The 23,482-nt window shown below is 40.7% G+C and overlaps 3 protein-coding genes across 5 annotated transcripts in view; 2 read left to right on the top strand and 1 right to left on the bottom strand.

Annotated features, from left to right (window-relative positions):
* LOC111273831 (E3 ubiquitin-protein ligase HECW2) overlaps window positions 1-4,082 on the top strand; it is a 42,720-nt gene extending 38,638 nt beyond the window's left edge. For both annotated transcript variants that reach the window (XM_022855813.2, XM_022855814.2), the window contains 3 exons: window positions 74-896; window positions 1,107-1,431; window positions 1,585-4,082. In XM_022855813.2, coding sequence (XP_022711548.1) covers window positions 74-896; window positions 1,107-1,431; window positions 1,585-1,696 — 1,260 coding nt within the window. In that variant the 3' untranslated portion in view covers window positions 1,697-4,082. The remainder of the gene's footprint in view (window positions 1-73; window positions 897-1,106; window positions 1,432-1,584) is intronic.
* Window positions 4,083-5,030: 948 nt separating this feature from the next.
* Window positions 5,031-18,195, bottom strand: Mtl (Rac family small GTPase Mtl). 2 transcript variants are annotated; one of them, XM_022855816.2, is made up of 3 exons: window positions 17,072-18,195; window positions 8,716-9,630; window positions 5,031-8,237 (listed from the first exon to the last, which is right to left on the bottom strand). In XM_022855816.2, the coding sequence occupies exons 2-3, from the start codon at window positions 8,843-8,845 to the stop codon at window positions 7,744-7,746; spliced, it is 624 nt and encodes a 207-aa protein (XP_022711551.1). In that variant the 5' UTR covers window positions 8,846-9,630; window positions 17,072-18,195; the 3' UTR covers window positions 5,031-7,743. The 2 variants fall into 2 exon arrangements, with proteins under 2 accessions (XP_022711551.1, XP_022711552.1); XM_022855817.2 differs by having other exon boundaries at window positions 17,667-18,195.
* Window positions 18,196-18,525: 330 nt separating this feature from the next.
* vib (phosphatidylinositol transfer protein vib) lies at window positions 18,526-23,103 on the top strand. Its single transcript, XM_022855815.2, has one exon. The coding sequence runs from the start codon at window positions 19,901-19,903 to the stop codon at window positions 20,714-20,716; it is 816 nt and encodes a 271-aa protein (XP_022711550.1). The 5' UTR covers window positions 18,526-19,900; the 3' UTR covers window positions 20,717-23,103.
* The last annotated feature ends 379 nt before the right edge of the window (window positions 23,104-23,482 follow it).

The raw sequence follows: 23,482 nt of genomic DNA, 5'->3' as shown, positions 1-23,482 counted from the left end.
ACGGCTTACTTATTACTTTTAGGGTCCTATTAAAACTCTCCATTATATATTTTTATCCGCTTCCGTCCATTAGGAAATCATGTCCTATGTGCCAGCTGCTTTATCACAGGCCGCGCAGAATTCCCCACACTCGTCACCCGCTATGCAAAGGTCAAACGTTCGAGCTCCTGCGCCATACAAACGCGACTTCGAGGCTAAATTGCGTAGCTTCTATAGGAAGCTTGAGTCAAAAAGCTACGGCCAGGGACCTTCAAAACTGAAGTTGAACATCCGCCGGGACCACGTATTAGAAGACGCTTTTAATAAGATAATGGCTGCAAGTAAAAAGGACCTGCAGAAGAGCCGATTGTACATTGGCTTTGCAGGTGAAGAAGGCCTTGACTACGGTGGACCGTCGCGGGAGTTTTTCTTCCTGCTTAGCCGCGAGCTTTTCAACCCATATTACGGCCTGTTTGAGTATTCGGCCAATGACACATACACTGTTCAGGTATCACCGATGTCTGCCTTTGTTGACAACCAGCACGAATGGTTTCGTTTTTCAGGCCGGGTGCTCGGTCTGGCTTTAGTGCATCAATTCCTACTGGATGCATTCTTCACACGACCGTTCTATAAGGCGCTGCTTCGTCTGCCTTGCTCCCTCAGCGACCTTGAATATCTCGATGAAGACTTTCACCGTTCATTGCAGTGGTTACGGGACAACGATATTTCCGATCTCGGTCTTGAGCTGACATTTTCGGTCACCGAAGAGGTTGCCGGAAAGACCCTAGAAAAAGAGCTTAAACCGGGCGGCCGAAACCTTCAAGTGACTGAGCGAAATAAGAAAGAATACATTGATAAAATGGTGAAATGGAGACTAGAGCGCGGTGTCGCTGAACAAACCGAGAGTCTTGTCAAAGGTTCGAACTAAATTTTATCATCAGATATCAGTATGCAACGGAATTGAGACTTGTTTTATTTCAATGACGACAAGTACTTGCATTCGTGCAGCGTAATATATATATATATATATATATATATATATATATGTGAATTTCGGTAAAGACAACCGAAGGGTACTTGTGCCTTGCGAATATTGCCATAACCAACCTTCTTGCATTACCTTTCAGGGTTTTACGAGGTGATCGATTCACGCTTAGTGAGCGTGTTCGACGCCCGTGAGTTGGAATTGGTAATTGCTGGAACAATGGAAATTGACATCCACGATTGGCGAAAGCACACAGAGTACCGCTCGGGGTACCACGACTCGTATCCTGTCATCCAGTGGTTCTGGATGGCTATTGAAAGATTTGACAACGAACGCAGATTACGACTTCTGCAGTTTGTCACAGGAACCTCAAGTATACCGTACGAAGGATTTGCAGCACTTCGCGGTTCAAACGGGCCCCGAAAGTTCTGTATCGAGAAGTGGGGAAAGCCAACCAGTCTCCCAAGGTAACTTTTGTGTAATAGGAAAATGTTAATACTCTGCAGTATGTGAGTACTTAGGCAGCATCAAGTTTTGATCCTAGTAGTTCCTAGTGTAATAAACGAACATTCATATATATTGGATTCGTGGTTTACTTGATCTCGTCCTTTCTGTTTCAGGGCACACACATGTTTCAATCGGCTGGACCTACCCCCGTATACGTCATTTGAAATGCTCTATGAAAAGTTGTTGTTAGCCGTTGAGGAATCAAGCACCTTTGGAATCGAGTGAAGCGAAAAATGTTCAGAAAATACTAGATACTTTGATCGCGTATGGCGACAAATCTGAAACGAGGTGCAAATATAGGGGAAACAATATTGAGGCGAGGTGGACCATAAGACGTGCCGAATGCTCTGTGATTTTATGTAAATACTAATTATACGATATATATGTAATAGTCGCACCGAAGGGGTCTCATATCCTACTGCGCTGTCCAGACTCGTGATTGCTGGCCAATACCTGATAAGTACAGAGTGCAGCTTGTAAAACACATCATTTTTTTCGATTGGCTTCACTGTGAATTATCGTTGAACTCGACCATTATCGTTTCATCAATTTCGGCCATTTACTGGTTCGCTAAGAGGCTAGAGATATGGCCAAATCGGTAGCAATGGCACAAGGTCGAATTTGATTGTTCTTGGTTGGACAAGCCATATAACTGTACCAGCATATTTTTCTATTACAATATTGTTTCTAGACAAACAGCTTTTGAATCGACAAAACACTGATCTAAAATGAAAATGGACATTGGTCACATAGATATTCAACGCATCGATTGAATCGGCACATTATTCCAATTAGAATGAGAAACATCAATATTAAACACGTGACGGTGAAAGTAGGTGCAGTACTCATGATGAAATGACGTGTACTAAACGGAAGACGAGTGTTCATAGCATTTAAAAAATGTCCGAAAAATGACACAAATGTTATTAAATCGTAAAGGGAACAGAAAGATAAAAAGACTGAAGAAACTGAACGTAAACAAACAGAACAGAAATTGGAAAAGATGGACACATCTACGGGATCCTCCACCCATTTCTACGAGAAGTTGTCATAGTTTTTTTTCCATGATAGCTTATTTTGACATCTCGTGTGGACATACAAGGTTACAGTACATCATATGGTTGCTTACTTACTGACCGGCTGGCTGAAATACGGCGATTTGTTCAGTGTGCCTGTTGGGCTTAGCCAACTTGCTTTGCACCGTGTGCGTCGTAGCTTTTGCTTACGCACACTTCTGCATATTTTCGAATGAAAATAAAAGGGTCGGCGCATATGACCGATGAAGATGGAAATTACGACATAACATATGAGGTATATAACGCAGCACAGCGTTCAAGCTAAATGTAGATACTAAACACCAGTAGACATTTCCTCAATGCTGTTTCTTTCATGCAAATAAATAACGAATGATAAGTAAGTGATGCTTTGGCCACTGCCTTGGAGGGCCCAAGGGAGAGGCATTAACAGTTCTGTCACTGTATGCGCGCTAAAATTAGGTATATAGGTATATATATATATATGCCTTCTTTAATTCCGTAACCATCTGCTTGAGCATAATGTTGATACAGTATGAAACGTACGCATTCTGACGGAATCAAGAGAGACTTCGTGTATATAGTTGAAGCAATTGAAAGGTTGGCGAATAATACGAAATGACGACGAATGTAATACGTAAGCACCAGGCCTGACTAAAACAATAGCCAATAACAAAGAGCGTGGGACAGTTTCAAACTTTGGAGAATCGAAGCATACATCATTGGTGAGAAAAATGTAAATGTAAGTTACTATCCGAACGAACTTCCTTTTGACCCGCGTATGGCCTCGTCACAAAGCGTAGTATCTGCTAAACGCTCATCATATATATACTTCGTTGTATATATATCACTGAAGAACAAATATATATTGTGTCGTATCGATATATATATATATATATATATATAGCAAAAATAAGGAAACATGACGGAAGCCGAGCTAAAATACATTAAATGAGGTAGAGTGACCAGTAATGACCATGGTTTTTTTGAAACGTGGGCCGCAAGTTTCAGTCCTATTATTATCACAAATTTCGCATCAACCGATATTACGCGTAGATCCATTTTAAATCGCGTTCAAGGTTTCGTCGTCAAAGGGTTTCGAGGAGCTCGTAGTTCGTAACATTATTCCTGCACTTAGCGTTAGGTGTTCTGTCAACTGGAAAATTTTGATTTCGTGCAAACAAGCTGACTGCTCGACTGAGCGGATAGAAGCTCAGTGTCAGTAAGAGACAAGCGTCGGATTCTCTTAAATCTGACCTAACAAATCAACAACAATTAGGGTAGAACATGAAAAATTATTACGTATATATACATGTGTGTGTGTGTGTGTGTGTGTGTGTGTGTGTATGTGTATGAAAGAAGAGAGAAGCGTAGCGGAGCCATTCTCTCCTATGTGACGTAGTGAATGAGGTGAAATTGATAACGGCGATGATGGAATAGCTGATTGCGAAAAATGCCTGACCGACGCAACAGCGCGGGATATCTCATGCAATGAAAGGGAAATATAAATCGTGTTCCAAAAAGGTTCTCATCTCTATAACGAATAAAACAAGCAGCGTACTTGCTGAGGTGCTCTAGTTGCTTTTCGTTCTAATTTCATATTTACTACGATCAGTGATAAAAAATAGTCCCTTGATTAAAATTCATCCACACTTCCAGCTGCGGCGGGGTAGCAGGGCGAGCAATATGGAAAAAGCAGATAGACAAGCATATGAGATTGATAATCTTAGGTAGCTGTGTTTGAGATTAATATAGACACAACAGGAAAATGAAAAGGTAAACATGACGAAATGATTAATAATAAAAACATAAGCCACGAATACGTTAATTCTAAATGAAGTCAACTCGAGGCCAGCGAATGAAAATATATGTGAACGGATTACAGCAGTAAAAAGAGAACAGCGCGCAAAAGAAATAAATTTATATTCATAAAAAAAAATACACATTGTGCTTCATTTGTGATTGCATTATGAAATACTCTTAACTCGATTAAAAACACGTTTTTTACAACAGTGCCATGCTTCAAACGTCAGCTTTAGTGGTGATAATTGATGACGGAAGCATTAGGTCAGTTGACTCATAATAATTAGGAATTGAGACAAATATGGCACATGCCAACGTAACTGTTGCCACAGCAGTTTTGCTCAGTTTAGACGCACATATGCATATTTTTGATAGCTTGGCGGTACCGTGTTTTTGTTTGACACTCAAAAACACCTGGATATCTAGGTGCGGAAGCATATTTCGTTGCGTGGTGGCACCGGCCAGCCCTCCAGAGCAATGAGTAAATTTATGATTCAAATTAGATGTGTGACTGCAAAATGAGTTGGGAAAGGATACGAAATACTTAGGGGGGAAAACGTCGAATATTTTAGCCTAATATATGCATGAGATGAATTGAAATAGCTATTTAGCATCTGCCTAGTGTTATCACCTAACTTTTTTCCAAATAGAATAAAATGGATTCTTCGGAATTTTAAATTTTTGGAAAATACTATATTTCTGTATTCCCAAAGAAAACAGTCTTGTATAATATATTAGTACATTTGTATTGATATTTTGTATTTGTCAATATCAATTGTAATAATATTATTGTTGTTATCAATATATTTGTTATATCGTCAAGAAGAACAGATTCGTTCCTGAAGAGCTCTACATTTGCACCATCCGATCGTTTTACTTCTTCATGTTATACTATTATTGTGAAATTATTATTTATTACTGTCCATAAATCATACCGTATCGTCACTCTTCTAGGTTATGCCGCTGCTGTTAACTCAAATAATAATCCCAAGCTAGCGTTTTTTTTTTGTAGGATATCGTTCCATCCAGTTTGCATCAACAGGCAGGCGTGTTTTCGAACATGACAAATTAAAAGAGTAATAATAACGATTACGGCGAAGTGTGTAGGCGTATGAAGGCCCACTACTTCAGACAGAATAGGCGCATTCGCTGACAAACAATTACCATACACTTACTCGGTTTACATGTATATATTCGCTGAGAAATAATATGTTTAAATACGTAATGCAATGTATCTCATAAATAATGATAATAATGGCATATATAATTAAATGCCGACAGTGCATGGTGGAGAAGCCTCTTATTACATAAAGAGTAACGCTCTACATTATCAATTCCCATTCATGCAAGAAATTTTCATTTTTTCAAAATATTTTAATTTCCATATTGTAGCAGTACACCCACCCGCATCACAGATCGGGGCCGAAGTATGCGAGGTAGACTACACATATACACTCAATTGCATTTTCATTTTCTGTCGATCAAGTTCCTCTTAGTAGTATTGTTACTATGGTACAAAGCATATCACTGACAAATGCACCAGTCATCATTCTCAACACTGAGAAAACGATTTCTTTATCAAGACCTGAATTACACTGCAGCACGTTGATGTTGTAGCAAATGCGTAGAAAAAAGTGATGATTTGTTTTAGTGTTGTTGATTTTGAAGTTACATGAACGCGTCGTCGTAGAAATACAGTAATCGATTTTCTTTTTATACGTTGTTGATTTGTGGTGTGTCGTTCCATGGCTGATATCCGTATTTCACATTTGTCCGTCAATGCCCAGCCATCATGTGGTACGCACATATCGATAGAGTATCGAATTAAAGAAGAGCAGCTAGACAAGTTGAGACTCTTTGTAATAATAATGATATCAATAATCGTAGTACTAACGAGTCAATAAGTTTCTTATTGTATAGTGAGGATACTAAACAGTGCCAGGTAAAAGAAGCTATGTAAGCTTTGCAGGGTTATGTGCGTCACAAAGTTAGTTAGCCTTAAAATTAATTATCAAGCTTATTTAGTGGATCTTTTGATACGTTAATGGAAACACAAACGTAGTTTAGGAAGAAGGAGGCCAGGAACTTATGAATGTAATAGGATGCTTTCCTATCGTCGCGGTGTACAATGGCTGACGTATGTCTACATCGATATAGAGCATTTCTTCGCCAGTACACACAAGTCCATATACGGCGATAGCTACATCTGTTTTTACTGTATATACCCTGCCCCACTGCTCATTAGCAATCACCTGGCAATTTACTTTCATTCACGTAATCGACAGCTCCTCTCATGTCTACGCCTGTTACTCTTACGATTCGCTTTTCTATAATAGTATATTTATCTGTGCATATCAAAATATGTTATTATCACGAAGAGGGATACATCTGTCACTTCAACATTTCTCGCCCATCGAGTCGCCATATTAACGGTCATTTGTGTTTGTGTACTTTGCAGACGCAACTCCTGCATTTTCATCACATTATCAGGACTATATGCTAACCTTGACTGGTGAGAAGGATAGCTGTTTGCTTCCCTAGTCAGGTCTAATGTTGTACGTAGTTACCAATGACAGTAATAGCTAGGCCAGGTTTGAGAGAAAGTGTTCTGACTGAGATGTTAAGTTCGCCGTGCTCATCATGATTATCCCCTTCCATTTATAACAGTTAGTATTCGATTGGTATTAAGCTGTTTAGTTTAGCCACATTTAGACAGTTTCCTTAGCTGCTCATTCCTACAGCATTTATATAGCGCAGCCCTCGGGCGGATTGCTGAATCAGCCTAGATCATACAAACGCTTAGGATTTTATTATCGGACTCTTAAGATCATTTAAAACTCTCTACCTACATTTCTAATAGTACAGTCTCCTTCTTATTACTTTTTCCAGTTCTCAGAACGCCCACCCAGAGATCGCTCAAACATGTTTTATTTATGGCTCATTATCCACAATCGATAACTGAAGCCTTTTCGGAAAAGCAAACACATCGCAGAGTCTGCTCAAGTTTTGTATCAAATCGTGTCGTATCTCTTAGCGAGTGTCCATAACTCCCAACAGTCATATACAGCCTTTGTTAGTATTACAAACACTCATTACAACTACCTACTTAATCTGGTCGATTCAGTCATAGTTGGTTTTCCCGCAGGACATTTTCCACTTGCTGACACTTTGTGTTGTTTCCTATTTCTTTTGTTCTCTCCTGCACCCATCTCGTGTCAAACGATTGATCTACAATAATTACGCGACCCTGAATTGAAATGTAGTGTGGTTGCTTACGTTGTGCAAACAACCACAACAACGGAACTACTTCAAATGGCCGCCGATGCTGTTGCCTCACATATGTCAATCTTTGTATTATCATTACATTTTATCTAGATATGGGTAGTGTAATAGACCTCGTTCGGGTTCTGTTGACCATATTCCCTTTCCCCATTTTTACATGAGAGCGCACTTCTTCGGCTGGCGCTTGTACGGTTCGGGTTTAAGGACAGCCCGTACAGCCTCTTCAAACACCTGTTTAAGGCCCCGTTGTGTCAGAGCCGAACATTCGAGATACTTGACGGCTCTTATTTTTCCGGCCAATTTTTGGCCCTGTTCACGTCGTATCGGCCCAGTGATGCCCTGCTCATATAATTGCTGCAACGCTTCTTTGTCATCGCGTAGATCGGTCTTCGTTCCGACGAGAATGATTGGCGCGTCGGGGCAGTGATGCTTGATTTCTGGTTGCCACTTACTTAGCACGTTATCGTATGACGAGGGGCTGACAACCGAATAGCAGACGAGGAATACGTCAGTCTGTGGATAGGAAAGAGGCCGCAGCCTATCGTAGTCCTCCTGCCCTGCCGTGTCCCAAAGGCCAAGAGAGACCGCCACTCCATCGCACATCATTGCTGCTGAATAATTGTCGAACACCGTTGGCACGTACTCTCCTGGAAAAGCAGATCATAAAAGCGAGTGACAGTGTGATCAACATTTTCTCAGCAAGTTCTTAGCTGGAGCTCTACTAACTTTCAGTTCAGCAGCTCTCTACCTGTTAGCCGATAAACTTGCTAAAGCAAGCAGGCACACTGAATGATTGCGGAATTCATTGCTCAGGAACGTGTCGCATACAAAAATATTATAGTACCCAATTTTACTAAATCATTCAGCAGTGTCGTCTCAATTGGAGATACGAATATTTTTTAAATATTACACATGCAAACGAAAGAGACTAGTTGAGAAATTTAGAAGTATAGTATAATCGTGCTCATTTACGATAAACGAAAATTAAAGTAAATTTAGGAAAAAGACGGCAGAAACTATATCGTTTTGTGATTGTTGTTATTATCTCCTTTTCTAATACATAATATAAGTGTAGCTCAACCTACCATCAGACATAACGATAATGGTGACAGACTATCTATTTACCTGGAAAGGAGTCAGTGGTGTAGGAGATCAGCATGCACGTCTTTCCCACGGTACCATCGCCCACGACCACACATTTGATGGGGCGGCCGGAAGGGGCCACGCTGCCTGGGGTCTTCACTGACGACTGCATCTCAACTCCTTTTTTTATATGCTCTAGAGTTACGATGATAACAACAGTAACAAACGTATAGACAACACAACGGTGATTCAAGGGAGATATGAGTTCAGATTAGACGAAGCAGACTGATTTCCGGTCAAACCTCGATGGCTTCGTTGAGTGTTCTACTTCTCTAAGCTGTCTAACTGACAAACACTGACGAACACTTGCTGGGATGTGGTTGAGTCACTGAGCAGAAGTTAGTGGCCGTATTTGTCGAAAATACTATTTAGGCCAATTTTTTGAGTTTGGGATACATACGTACGTGTCAAATCTCTCCTCTTGCGTCTAGCATACAACAGTATATACCGTATAGTTACGGCTACCTTTCTGTCTACACGTTGATTCTTTAGCTATGCAGCAACGAAAGCTGGACGTTGCAGTTCAGGTGCTAGGCGGCTTGCGAGATTCAGTAACACGCCTAAAATACTCACGTGCTTAGAAAAAGATACTGCTATCTTCTTCTTTTTTTCTCTATAGTGTGTATGTCTGTCAAACTTCTACAGAAAGCAGTGGCCAAACTCATTACCGTTAGACTAAGGACAAACAGAACGCGAAATTAATCAGGGCTATGGTGAATCATATGAGGACATCATGCTGCCGCCAGGCGCGCCTGTATGCTTCCTCGACAAAGCCGCTGTGCTGACTACAGCGTGCGCTACGTTGATCATAGCTCTAATATCGACGATGGTTTTCTGGGCATTGTCTTCTCTTCCCAGAGAAAGCCTACTCGAAAATGTGTACGCAGTAAGCTCATTCTGCAATAGAAACAGAATACAAATACGAAAGATTAAATTAGTATATGACATGGACTATGCTAAATCTAATGGTGCAGTCAAATTACATATGTATAGGGTAGGTGTACAATATCGATATTTCATAAGTAATAATAATAATAATTAGCGAGCAAAAGTTGCAATCATACGGTTATCACGGGTAATACTATGTACTTCTGGAAGTATACTTCAATATCGATGGTCACGAACGGTTGGTTCGTTCCATTCGTTCGACAAAACCCGCTCTTAGAAAATGTGCTAAGGAACAATAAACAATCTTTTCTTTTGCTCACATGAAACTGAAAAAAGAATAACGCCGTTGGCACGCACAACCATTACGTAGTTTGCTTACAGTCTAATTAGAATAGTCTCGCAAAAACTAGTTCTTGATAATAGCGTGCGAACGCCACCATCGTTATTGTGCTAAAAATGTCTTCTAACGCCGCAAGCCACGGTAGTACTGTAAGTCGTAGAAAAAAAGCTGCTTCGAGGATGCTCCCGGGACATAGAGGTGTAGTCTCGGGTTGATGGATGATACGGCAAACAAGCGAGAAGTCCGGAAGACGGTTGGCTCAGAGGGAATCTACACGTTCTTCAGGCATCCTACGGCCTGTGGTATAAATAACCTCATGCCCCGTTTAACATTACTGAGCGACAATATTATAACGGTTGTCTAGGAGAGGGGCTACAATTACTCTTATGAAATGTGAGTATTAATGTATGACTATTTTTCTATTTTAATATATATAAAAATACTTCTCTCGGTGCTTTCTAATATTTCTTAGATCGCCTAGTATTAAACTTATTAACGACACAAAAAATGCTCTCTGCGAAATATCCAAGAATCTGATGAAAAAATATGTGATTTAAATAAAACGGTTCAACTACTGTAAACAATTTCTTGGGTGCCGCAGTGAAAATACTTTTCTAGTATTTTGTAAGAGTAAACATGAATTTCAATAGTACGCATTTTAATTTTCCTGCGCATTCAGCAATCGCTGCCGAACTGTCCTAAACTGAAATCGACCAAAGGTTTCATTCTTTCGAGTAACTCTGGTTTCTTCGAAAGAGTTTCTCGTTGCAATCTTACCCAATGCGGTGGCGACCCTCGCAGCCTGTCCAGAATGCACTCGTAAAGATCTAAGCCGCGGCTTGTTTTTAGGCTTTCTTGTCTTTAAGCAGCCTTTTACATAAAAATTTTTACCATCATCCAAATTGAAGGCTTTTCCGCTGCTTGTGGATAAATAACGAATAATAAAGCTGCGGAGAATTGTTACTCATAATAGCTCTATAGACTTCCGATTCATAGACGGTGCGTTAACAAAATTTCATTCAGAGATGCGTACAACTATAAACCACACTCCTGCTGTCTTGTTTTGTTTGGTAAATATACTCGATTACACATATAGACCCTACAAGAGGTCAAGATGCTAAAAAAAAAGCAACGAGATAGGATTATTTGAGCAAACTCCTTTTTCTCTGCTTTTTTCGCCAGTCACAAAGGAACCCTTCATAACATGCACGATTTTGGAAAGTGAGGGGACCTAGCGGTTTTTCCATTGGAAGGATTCTCGCATTAGCAATGTTTCATCTCCCTTAAGAATACATTACGAAGGGGAGGAAGAGTTCCATTTGTCAATGTAGCTGTTGCCAGTGCGGCTATTGTTGGTAAAGCGCTCGTCGGAGTAAGCTTTAGAAGCCACAGCTTTGTTGCAGTCCAATTAAACCTAATCGAGAAGCAAGAGATTGGGTATGTTAACAGAGGACCAGGCCCAACCAGACACGTTTTCACGAGGTTCCAAACTGACAGTGTTAGATTTTTATTTCAGTTTTGTGCATATATTGTTGACAAAGATTTCTTCTGTATCATTCTTACCAGATTTATTACTGTATACCACCAAAACGTCGCCTAAACTATCATACTACATCACGTTTCAGAACCATATGCAATACTATGCAGGACCGTGACTTAAAAGTCGTTCGTTGTTCAAATTAGTATCATTGGGCATTTACATATAGCATCTGCTCGGAGTGATACATGTAACTGGCATGATTAACGAATGTAATAATGGCGATTGGCGAAGATCTCTTGGGATCCACCCCCAACTTTCGATGATTCATATTCAGTTAGTAATATCGTTGCTCCATTTTTAGTTCATAAGTGATAAAAAATTATACAACTGACCCACAGTTAAAGATTTTTATTTTTATGATACTGCATGCAGTACATGTCTTTTCTAATTGCTTTTTTGTATCAAATTTGCAACCAAAGTAATTCACACGTGAAATTCTCCGTTCCGTTTATCGATAAGCAAATATCCGTTTTATGCAGTATTAACGAGTATGCAATATGCTCAAAATCGGTGAAAGATCATTAGTGAAATTAAACTTAGCGGTTCGCAGTTATCGACGTTGTCCTAGTTGAAACATTGCTTCCAATTGCATATCCGACAGAAATAAAGCTTCACACACCGGTAAATGTAAAAACAATATTGAACTCATTGAAAGTCATTTGCTTGATTTCGACTAATTAGTGTACTAATATATGGCACTTGCACGCGTACTTCATCTCATTCCATAATATGGCGTACAATTTCTGTTTGACGTGATACGGACGTTACATGCCGATGTCCCATAAGATTCGATTATTTACGATCTACTTTAGCGTGCCCGGCAAGAGAACCAATGTTGTTCTTCTTCACCAATGGGCGGTGCCTGATCTTGCTGGCGCAGCTATCCGCCTTCTTGCCATCGTCTGTCCGCAACTAACGCAGTGCGAACTTACGCTGGCAATGTTTGCGGTTTATCAAACTGGCTACCCCACTTTGGTCTAATAACCAAGACCACTTTCAGAAATAATCACCCGTTCCGTTACCACCAGGGCATATAACATGCTAAACTTAAGCACCTTCCTAAGCAAAAACACTGCGACAGAATTAAGTAACAGCCGTAAGGACACTACGAGTGGTGACGGACCAGTGGCAACACCAATATCGAATTGAGTACTGAAGAAGAAGATAGGCGAAACTAGGGCTTGGGGCGAGAAGCAGATTGAGCTCGACAACCCTCTTGAGTAATAGATCCAGAGTAGATCAGCCACATTGGGCGGTCGTTTGTCATTTAAGCCACGCTGCCGCAGTAAATACGGTAGTAGCAGCAACACGACTACATTCAGTCAATCAGTTTGTGTCCTAAAAACTCACGGAAAGGAAACAAATCCTCAGTTTCGAAAACGGATGTAGTTCTATAGAATGCTGATATAAACACTAATATCAAACAAACCAAAGGCGCACAGCTTGTTACTACTGAGACTCGCTTTTGTAACAGCATACTCTAATAAAGCTAGTGCTACGAATATTTATTCAGGTGAAAAATTTCAGGCAGGAAAAATTTCCATAATGTATTTGCTATTACAAGCTTTGTTTAAAGGCTTGCCAAATTGACTTACATTTAAAATAATTGAGAAATATATATATCATAGAAAATAAATTTATCATATGTATCGTAATCGCGTCTTCTATGCTTATAACCTTCATTGAACGCAAACAGAATGCGGCAACAAATGTAACATATTCGCCACCTCGTTACTTAAGTCGAATTGCGAGTGAGAATTGGTCTTAATGGATGTATGAATGGAGTAATTATTATCGATTATTACTACAAAGTTAAAAGATACGAGGTCCGACAGATACTGACGTATGCTACGTTTATCCGATTTGCCTCTCGTTTTTGGATGAGAGCTGACTGAATAAAGCAGCACAACCAACAGCACTTCTATCGACGGTTGCGTTACTCAAGCACGTGTGTAGGTTACTTGCTGACAAAGCCCTCCAGGAGCTAGCGAAGTCAACATTAAGGGCCCATGCAGCATATGTAACAACGAATGGATATCGACTTCCTAATATTCTGGCAGGTAATGCCTGCACCTTAAAGTAGTAGCAAACTTCGCAACTTGAACAAAAGCCTAGAACACAGGACAACTCAAGTGGCAGATATACGTGAAAGAGCTAAGTCGGCCTGATGGGGATAAATTTAGAATAATGCTTCCAGAACAAGCTCCTGTATGTGTGTCTATAAATAAGCAGAAACTCGGATAGAGAAATACAATAGATGACAAGATGCGGCATTACCCTTCCTTGTAAGCTTATAAAATTTTTATTTTTTATTTCGTAACTACATAAATCGCTGCATGTTAATTGAAAATAAAACCGTAAATTAACCATATTACATTTTATAAAAATATATTCATGTAAGAACCCTTAAATTTAAACTGTATATTGATATCTTGATAGAAATTACTTTCATCGTAGATATCATAGACATACTCTCATCAGGTGATATTAAAATCTGTTTTGTACTTGGAATCATGCACATTGTACAAGTGATCAGAGACAAAGGTCAAAGGCGATGTTCAAACATCTATTAGGCTGTTATGAGCGAATTCGACGGATTTAGAAATGAAATAACTTTTTAACTAACTGAAATAAAATGATCATTTTAATACTCTACTGCATTTTTACATACTTCGCCGCTTTGGCAGTTTTTCGACAATTTTTTTTCCTAAACTCCTCAACGTAAGTCTACAGTGAAATAAGCTTGCCCGCCAGTTGCCCTTACTGAGGCATGGAGTCCAACAGTCATATGGACTTCGATCGGGAGAATGAACGGATAAGAGCGAATGTTGGATGCTCCTCTGTTCAATCCGGGAAATAGTTGAGATATGCCGATGAGGCTCGGCGTTAGCCTTAAGCACGCAAACTACCTGCCTACGATCGTCGTGGAATGAGTCTTTTAGGAACTCAAGACAGTGGACTGCATTCATTGTTTCGTTGTCGCCAAATATCAGCAGATATCTCTGATGTCTGTTGCAACTATTGTCATTACCTACTCCACACTGCCACCCAACTCGATTCTCTCCAAGGTGACCCCATTCCTTCGCCTAATCTGTTGCCAGTGTTTTTGCCGAGTCCCAACAACTGGTCACCCGCTCGTCAGCCACTGTAATTTCCGTTTTTGAAACGTTTGCACCGTTCACGTAATGCTTTCGCGTAAAGATTTCTTGCTAATATCTTCACTAGTCTTTGATTAATCTTTGCAACGCTGCGACTGAACGTCGATTTTCGAGACTAATAAATATTTTTTTTGAGCTCATTTCTCCTGGAGCGAACAAGTTTTTAGAACACTGAAGTACTTACCAGCCGAATTTTGTCTACTAGTGGCGTGTAACTCAAAGTTAGTGAATTTCAGGGTTCGTCGGGTTCGCTGATAACAGTCATATTTAGGTATTTTATTGGTCGCGATTCCAAATGGTTCGTTTTGATCTAGAAAATCATAGAGACCACACCGTTTAAGATTCGTCGGCATTTACACGAGGTATGACTACTGTGAAACCGACCTAGATTAAGCAGTAGTTTTTTCAACATACGTTTGCAATTATGTACTAACGGTTTCATACACATATTGTATTAGCAACGAAATGTTCGAAATGTAGTTGAACTGGAAGTTAAAAAAGGTTACTGCTACTTGGTTCTCAGTTCACTTTCTTTTTAGACAGCGTCGGTCCGCATGATCAGGATAGCACATAATAGCAGGAAAACAGGCCCTCAGTGATAAAATAAAAATAAGATCAGATTAGACAGCATTCGCTTTACTTAGCTAGCGATCATTCAAAAAATGCTATCAGTCCTTCTAACCACCTTTTTTATTTATGTATTATTTCTCCTAATAACCGTTTATTAAAATTAAATTTCGCTTATGTTTTCATGCAGACACTTTGCATATCTATAAAATAAAGCTCAAATGAAGTTGCACATGAAGAGCCTGATTGGATAGCTCTTGATCGAAGCAGAACTGCTGGGCTTCTACATATTGCTACTCAAAATGAAATATATAACCTACTCGTCAAAACACTGAAATGCGTCATTGCTTTGATTATTACAAATACTTCGTCGGTTATATAGTCTATAACTTACAGGTTCAGGTCCTATGATAATTAATTAGAGAACACTTAATATAAATTATTACTCAATAACTTTGCTATTATCATTATTGGCTAATATGGACGTCAAAAATTGATTCACTTTCTCTTATGAATCGTTTATAATTTCTTACACTGCATCAGTATTGGCTTAGACAGAATTTTATATTTTATGACAAGACGCCATAACAATAATATTTTTTCTTCTACGACCGACTTCGTGCATCCATTATTACACTATACTTATTAGTTGACTGCGTGAACCTACCGTAGAAAAGCCAATCGAAATAATTTCTTGGGTCATGGTTTGACTCGATGCGAAACTACTTGCGAGCCTAGACATAGTCGAATTATAAAGCAATGCAGAAATGCGTATACGTGCTTTCTGGACTGTAATGATAACTATCAATAAAGCATGATTTCACAGCTTATACAATAAGCAGCACCGGGATCTGGGATACCGCCACAGACACGAGCTTCTCACAGTTCTTTTAGTGTCTATAATCAAAATACTCAGCATCCATTGCATTGGAAAGTTGGCGACAACTATAGCAAGGCCCATCAGTAACACAATGTGAGAATTATACATTATAATAGTATAAAAATCTCATTATAATAACCATAATAATTGTGTAGTATATTTTTTTGATTGTTGCTAGCCGAACAATCAACCAATGTAACAAAATATTTATCGCTGCAATTTTTACGACATTTTCGTAGCTCAGTTGCTCGTTGTTGGTAAACTGTTTCATCATCTACTTTGAAGATCACTCGTAAAAAACCGTAGACACCTAAATATTCTTAGTCAACACCAACATGTACCGAAGATCTAAGTGATTCCAGATCCAAAGCTGCAGTCACTGAAGCGTAAAAAGCATGCCTATAGATTGATCTATCTAGGAATAAGTGGACGTCTCCCACAGACACTGGGTATAAAATGTAATAAAATTAGCTCAAGACGGAAAAAAGTGGCAGAAGCTTCTAGCTCGTTAAAAAAAAGGACAATGCGACCGACACAATGATATGGTTCTCTTTAGGTTATTTTCTACGTTTTTGAGAAAAGCAACTTTCGCTTCCGAGGCGCTGTCTTTGTATTTTATAGAACAAATAAACAATGATAAATGCGCAATCACTTCTTCAAAATAGAAACAGGTCTCATCCAATCTATAATCCATACTCGTTCACTCAGCAAAATTTTGAGCGTTTGAATGAGTAATCAACCCGTTGTTTCCCTGTGCCCTTTTGTCTAATGTTCACGTCCAAATAACCAGTTCTAACTGACCCGAGTATTACGAATAAAACGCTTCAATACTCTTAAATTTCAGTGCCATAAACCAGGGTTTAACAGTGACCGTCGAATTGTCCGATAAGCACAGCGCGAAGAAAGGGTGCTCATTACGTCATGATGTCGTGATATTAGAATTAGAGGAAGTTGGTCTGACTCACAGAGGGGTTGGTAGAGCTGCAAAATTCGACGACAATTGTGTAAAACACAAAACACAACGACAAGATTTAGGCGAAGTCCCGAAATGCGTCCGACTCAACGTGTCGACTACTCATCGTAGGCCGCTTTACGCGGCAAGCGAACACACAGATACAAGCGTGCGAGACAATTTTCTATTACAACAACGCGAAGATATTACCGATAGAGCGGTTTTAGTAACTGTAAAACTGTCGCCACAGAGGTTCACGGCGAACGGCAACACAGAGGAACGACGAGATGGCAAACCGTGGCGGAATCCTATTATACAATGGGGCACAACACACGAATCCGTAGCGAATGCAACGCCAGCTAACGAACACACATAGCCGAAACTCAATAACTCAAATCTCTGTGTCGTTGCGTTCATGAGACTCAAGCTATTCTTGAACCTCGTTAGTAGTAATTACGCCGACGGTCCGTGAGGTCAAAACAAGATAGATAAAAAAAACTGTTACACTTTCATACATATAGACACTCTTTTACACACTAAATACACGCATACACACACACACCCACAGAAAGAGTGGGCGAGTATGTCACAGTATCCGCTTCTCAAACCTGCTTTTCTCCGGTTTAAAAGACGCAAAAAGACAAGTATTAGCGGATATTCCTCGTCGTCGTTCTTCTATCGCTCGTCCAGCAAATCCTTGCGGTCGCTATCTGCTGCTTTTTCATTACGACAGCAACTTCCTATCGAGGGACAGAGCGATGGCTGGACGAGCGCAAACTAAGCGGCAGTAATCAAGTCAGCTAAGCAACAGCGGCCTTTTTGGTGGTAAGGAAGGTAAACAAACATAATAAGTATACGAGTTGCAATAACATTAACGCCAGTAGTAGCAGCCGCCGCAGCAGCAACGGTAAGAGGACAGCGGCAACGGGTGCGGCGAAGGAGGTGTCCACAGCAGTAGTACTATTATCAGCGCCGCCGGCAAAAAAACAAGAAGATCAATTTCGAAGCAGACGTTTTGACGATTCGACGACTCGAATTGTATCAAGCTACACGACAGGCCGATACAGACACCCACAGCAGACCACCGCCAACGGCGAAGGGACGGATGTCTCGCTGCTCGGAGCTGCTGGCCACCCTTTAGAATCGCCCTTTCCACCTTGTGAATGGATGCATTAGTCGTCAGCTATACGACAGCATTGCCATTGCTAAATAATCTGTCCAATAGAACAGTCATTGCACATTAGTTGGCCACACCATATCAGCAACAAGCAGTAGCACCGATGGCGCACCGAACACCAATTTATACTGGAGATATGCACAACGGCCACGACTACTGGCATTTCGCTGTCGAACGTGGAGAGGGTACATTTGGCGGCGCCATGTTTCGAAAACGCGCCGCTTTTTGCGAAGCTCTGCGTCGGGCCCGCAGCAGTAAGCAGACGACGCAATGAGTTACAACATTGCCGCCATCCATCAAGGGTTCTAAGTGTCAGCGCGAGGTGGCTAGTGCTGCTGGTTGGTGTAATAGCAGTTGGCGACTGGCAAGAAGTTGGGCACACAGAGAGGCAGGCTGGCTACTCGAGAGCTTGGCGTAGTACTGTGAGCTATACGTCTGTGGGCGGGCGGGCGAGCGAGCGAGCGAATGAACGAACGAACGACTGACTGACTAGGAAACAAACTAGCAAATTTCGCCACTGGGTGGATGCAGTGGATTGTGGCAGCTAGCAGTCGTAGGCACTGTCATTGTGCGAGAGCCTTCGTCGCTGAATAGTATTCACGGGCCGTTCGTTCATCGAGGCAGTATCACTGCCGCAGCAGCAGCAGCTGAAGGAGCTCCGGCAGCGACTGCCTCGGCCGACGGCTCGACAAGCCGAAGACCGACGTCCAACAGAACAGAGAAGTAGGCGAGAACACAGCGGAGCCTTTTGTTTGTTGCTACTTTTCTTCCTGCTACGAGGAACCGAGAGACGGCAGCAGCGGCAGACATCAACGAAGGCGTGCGTCCACGAACGTGTCGACTATTGAGTGACGGAACGGAAGGTCTCCGGCGTGCGCCAGCCATCGTGTGGTTGTCTGTCTAGCAGCCCGTTCTGGCTTGGCCTAGTTCCATCCTAATTTCGCTTGGCCCTGTGCAAGTGCTATGTTGTAATAATCTATGACGTGTGTAACAGGGTCGCCGATCGACCTGCAACGAAAGGCAATCGCAGTAGCAACACGAAAAGCAGTATTGTTGTAACAAACAGGTTGGTAAAACAAAGGGAAAAAGGTAGGCTGACGTGCTAAAGGTGCTGTTGCTTCCGGTGAAGCTTAATTTTATTGCCATATCGTGTCGCAGATACGATTGAATCTCCTCGCTGGATTTCGAGGATTCAAGAACAATCAGCGAACGAAGCGGAGTGCATACTGTCATCGTACGGTGTTCAAGTGACCTACATACTTACTGTGCCGCATTACGACTGCAGTACGCGGGGCGAACCGACTCCCCCTGCCTATTTATTAGGTACTAGAGCAGCACCGCACTGGCGTGATAGATACATTGTATTCAAACGCACAACGGTAGATAACGACTGGAACCCCTTCAGTGAACAACAAGTGAACGCGGGTGTGTTTGTACGTGTCTGTGTCTTTCTGTGTCACGAACAGCAAATTAGCAATAAACTTCTACAGCTATCGCCGTTGTCGTCTATTTTCTGGAGCACACAACTTGTGTGACCTCACATCGACTGGTATTTCTGCGGTAGCCGTCAGTTAGTGCAAGCGAGTTCACGTGCGGTATCCCGGAGACGGCCAGCAACTTTTGCTATAATCGCTTCTGTTGAAGAATCAATCATTGGCACTCAGCATGCTTATTAAGGAGTATCGAGTGGCTTTACCACTAACCGTCGAGGAGTATCAGGTGGGCCAGCTTTTTGGAGTGGCTGAAGCATCGAAGAATGAGACAGGAGGGGGAGAAGGTGTGGAAGTTCGGAAAAACGAACCGTTTAATGGGGTACCTCTACTTGGCGGCAAATATAACAAAGGACAGTACACATACAAAATATATCATATGCAGTCGAAAGTGCCGGGTGTCATTAAAAAGATAGCACCAAAGGGAGCACTAGAAATCCACGAGGAAGCTTGGAATGCTTATCCCTACTGTAAGACAGTAATCACTAATCCTGACTATATGAAGCAAAACTTCATGATATCGATTGAAACAATGCACATACAGGATGACGGCAGCCAGGAGAACGTGCATGAATTGACTCCTGAGGAGCTCAAGGTGCGCGAAGTTGTGAATGTGGATATCTCTGAACCGCCACAGAACTCATCTGATTATCGGGAGACTGAAGACCCGACAAAGTTCCAATCAGAGAAGACAGGTCGAGGTCCTTTAACACGAGGAAAGTGGCATTTGGACCAGAAACCCATTATGACGGCGTACAAGCTGGTTCGCTGTGAGTTCAAGTGGTTCGGTCTCCAGATGATAGTCGAGAATATGATTCATAAAACCGAGAGGAGATTGTTTCATACCTTCCATCGACAAGTGTTCTGTTGGATCGATCGTTGGCACGGCATGACAATGGAAGACATTCGAGCACTAGAGGACAAGGTCAAAACTGAGCTCGACAAGCAGCGAAAGGAAGGACCAGTTCGAGGAAGCAAGCTTGATGATTAAGTTCTAAGCTATCGCGTCTGCTTCGAGTTGGCTTGAGCATGCGTACAAGCAGCTACAGCAAACGAGCAGAAGCAAAATAATCGAAAAATGCGCAGCAAAACAAAGACGAGACAAACGAAACCAGTAGGGAGGTCGAACGAGAGTTAGTGCGAGAACGAAATATGTGCGAAGTAATCAATGGCGAGCGTCTGTTTTCATTTCGATAATTTGCCATAAGGACACTGTGCTAGCGAAGAGTATAGATGTTGAGCGTGTCAGTAAAGGACGGAAGCTTCTTGCTAGTTATTGTAGAAAAGAAGAAATCTGTTCTGCTACATGCTACCAAAGCGATAATCGTTGATTGATAGCCCTCGTAGAGTTAATATAATCATCAATCGCATATAGTGTGAATACGCCAACTAACTGCTAACGGATAGCCTTAGCACAAAAGTCGTTTTGTCGCAAACGCTGATGTCGGTGACGTATGCAACCGCTGCGATTTGAATGACCCCAACTGCACAGCTGACGAGAAAGAAAACAATGGAAAAAGCAAGACGAAATTCGAAAGAGACAAAATATATAGAAAAGAATATACACTTCAAAGAAAGTCAAGCGAAAAATTATATACCGATGCGTATATCTAATAAAAGTGCAAACATTGAAAAAAATCATCTGTAATTATATGCATATTTAAATTAATAAAAGGCAGCAACACACCACTCTGCAATAGGACATAATATTTCTAAGCTAAAAAACAAGAAATCTCAGAAAGCATACACGAGCTAATAACTTACTATTAATCACTGTATGTGAAATGCTTAAGCGACGATTAACCGGTAGGGTAGGTCAACACTGTAGATGCAAAGATAGTCAATCGCGTAGATAGGAAGTGTTACTTTATAGTAGCAGTAATATTGCATTAATAAGAATAATACGCAAAAATGACGGTGTTTATTAAGTTAACACCAAATGGTCGAGATGAGCGTAAGGCTTATAGATATATCGAGGTGAAGTTGTAGAGTGTACGGTGGTACGGAAGAGGTCGTATAGTTAAAAGGTGAGAAGGAAGAATTGGCAGCGCATCCATAGAGGAACCCATATATCATACGGTACATCATCTCGACCTCGAATTATTAAGCAGCCGGTTGCCGGTGGTTGGAGCCGCTAGTCAAGCATGGGGATAGGTGTTGAGTTAGTACGGCGCGAAATACTCAGCCATATCGACTTTGGTAGTCGAAAGCCACAAAAATGGCAGGAAGACGTCACAGTTCGTTGTCTGGGTAGAGATAGTAGGGTGTGTAAGGGTCGAGAGAAAATGCCAGTGCGATGATGATGATGATGATGATGATGATGATAGGAGCCATGATGTGTTGGTATAATAACATGGAAAAGATGATGCTACGAAGATGCTAAGTAGAAAGTAGGAGAGGATAAGCAACAACAACGACGAGAATCTCAAAGATACTGGTGCTGAATAATACACAATATCTACAGGAGTCTCTCTTTGTTATATATATATACATATATAACATATATATATTCATTGTGGCAAATAAATGAGATCACGAAACAGTCTAATAGTAGAAATATGCAGTCGTAAAGATCAGAATGCGGAATAGCAAGATATTAAAGAAGATACTATTAATATAAAATAATATAATGATAATAAAGTTACACTAATAATACTAGCCAACGGAACTAGAATGCTACCTTATAATGACATAATAAAACCGGAAGATATGAAAGGAATCAGTTCGAAAGGGAACAAAAACCATTTAAAATGACGCTGATAATGATAAGCAGTATTAAAAGTCGAGCTGAAAATAATGTAAATTTCATTTCCAATTATAAAAAGTTCATTTGTTACTAGTACCGACCGATGAACATGATGAGCCTGACAGCGTAATATATATATATATATATATATATATATATATATATGACGCTAAGGAAATCGTGATACCGTATATATCAAAAGATAATAATGAAAGCAAAGTGATGTGGTGGTGAAGTACATATTTGCTTGACTTGCTGTGATTTTAGTTTGTCTATTAGTAGAACAGCGAGAGAAAGCGATGAACGAAATAAATAAAAAGCTAAACAGCCGAGCAACAGCATAAAGAAAGGAAACGAGACAGATTATTAGGGTCTAACAAACCCGTTGATTATTATTAGTAAAACTGACTTATATTATCATATAGAGCTATCAGATTAATGAGCTGAGAATATACGATTGCGCGTGAAGCCGGCGTTCGCATCGCAATAGTTCGTATCGTGATCCCGAAGATGCGATACAGACTCCTCTTAATGGTTTTGCTTGATCTGTACAGATGAAGTGACTAGAAGTCTATGGAGAGAGAACACTAACAATAAAGAGTTTATTTAAAGTCAACGACGACCTTAAAAAGCTTGAAGCTCTGTTCATTTCCTCCGCTTGGGTAGAATCGAATAAACTACATGTTTTATTGTAGGTTGCCGATACCTTGCCGACAGTATGCCAACGTGAGCCAACTTTTCAAGAGGAAACTCATTGCTAGTGCTCTTAAAATAAAAGAAACATACTGCTGGAAATGCTCGTCTCGTTACGGTTAAACAAGATTATCTTGCGAAATTTCGTATTTTTTGTTTGGTCTTTGTTTTCTTTACTCATAACTAATACATTCAAAAATTCTGCTAGCATAATGATAAGAGAGTATAATGACAAAAGAAATCGGGGTGCATAGAAAATGAGCATTGTTCGTCACTTACGAAATTGTACTTCGATCACTTTTGTACAAGATAGACTCT

Source organism: Varroa jacobsoni, unplaced genomic scaffold (genome assembly GCF_002532875.2).
Source record: "Varroa jacobsoni isolate VJ856 unplaced genomic scaffold, vjacob_1.0 scaffold_231, whole genome shotgun sequence".
NCBI lineage: Eukaryota > Metazoa > Arthropoda > Arachnida > Mesostigmata > Varroidae > Varroa > Varroa jacobsoni.
The sequence above is the reverse complement of the archived record's forward strand: the minus strand, read 5'-3'. Positions and strand labels throughout refer to the sequence as shown.

Bases quoted from the DNA above. Each gene is read 5' to 3' on its own strand.
- vib (XM_022855815.2), top strand. From the start codon at position 19,901: ATGCTTATTAAGGAGTATCGAGTGGCTTTACCACTAACCGTCGAGGAG.
- Mtl (XM_022855816.2), bottom strand. From the start codon at position 8,845: ATGCAGTCGTCAGTGAAGACCCCAGGCAGCGTGGCCCCTTCCGGCCGC. The intron at 8,238-8,715 runs GTAAATAGATAG...CTGCTTTTCCAG, and splicing joins CACCACTGACTCCTTTCCAG to GAGAGTACGTGCCAACGGTG.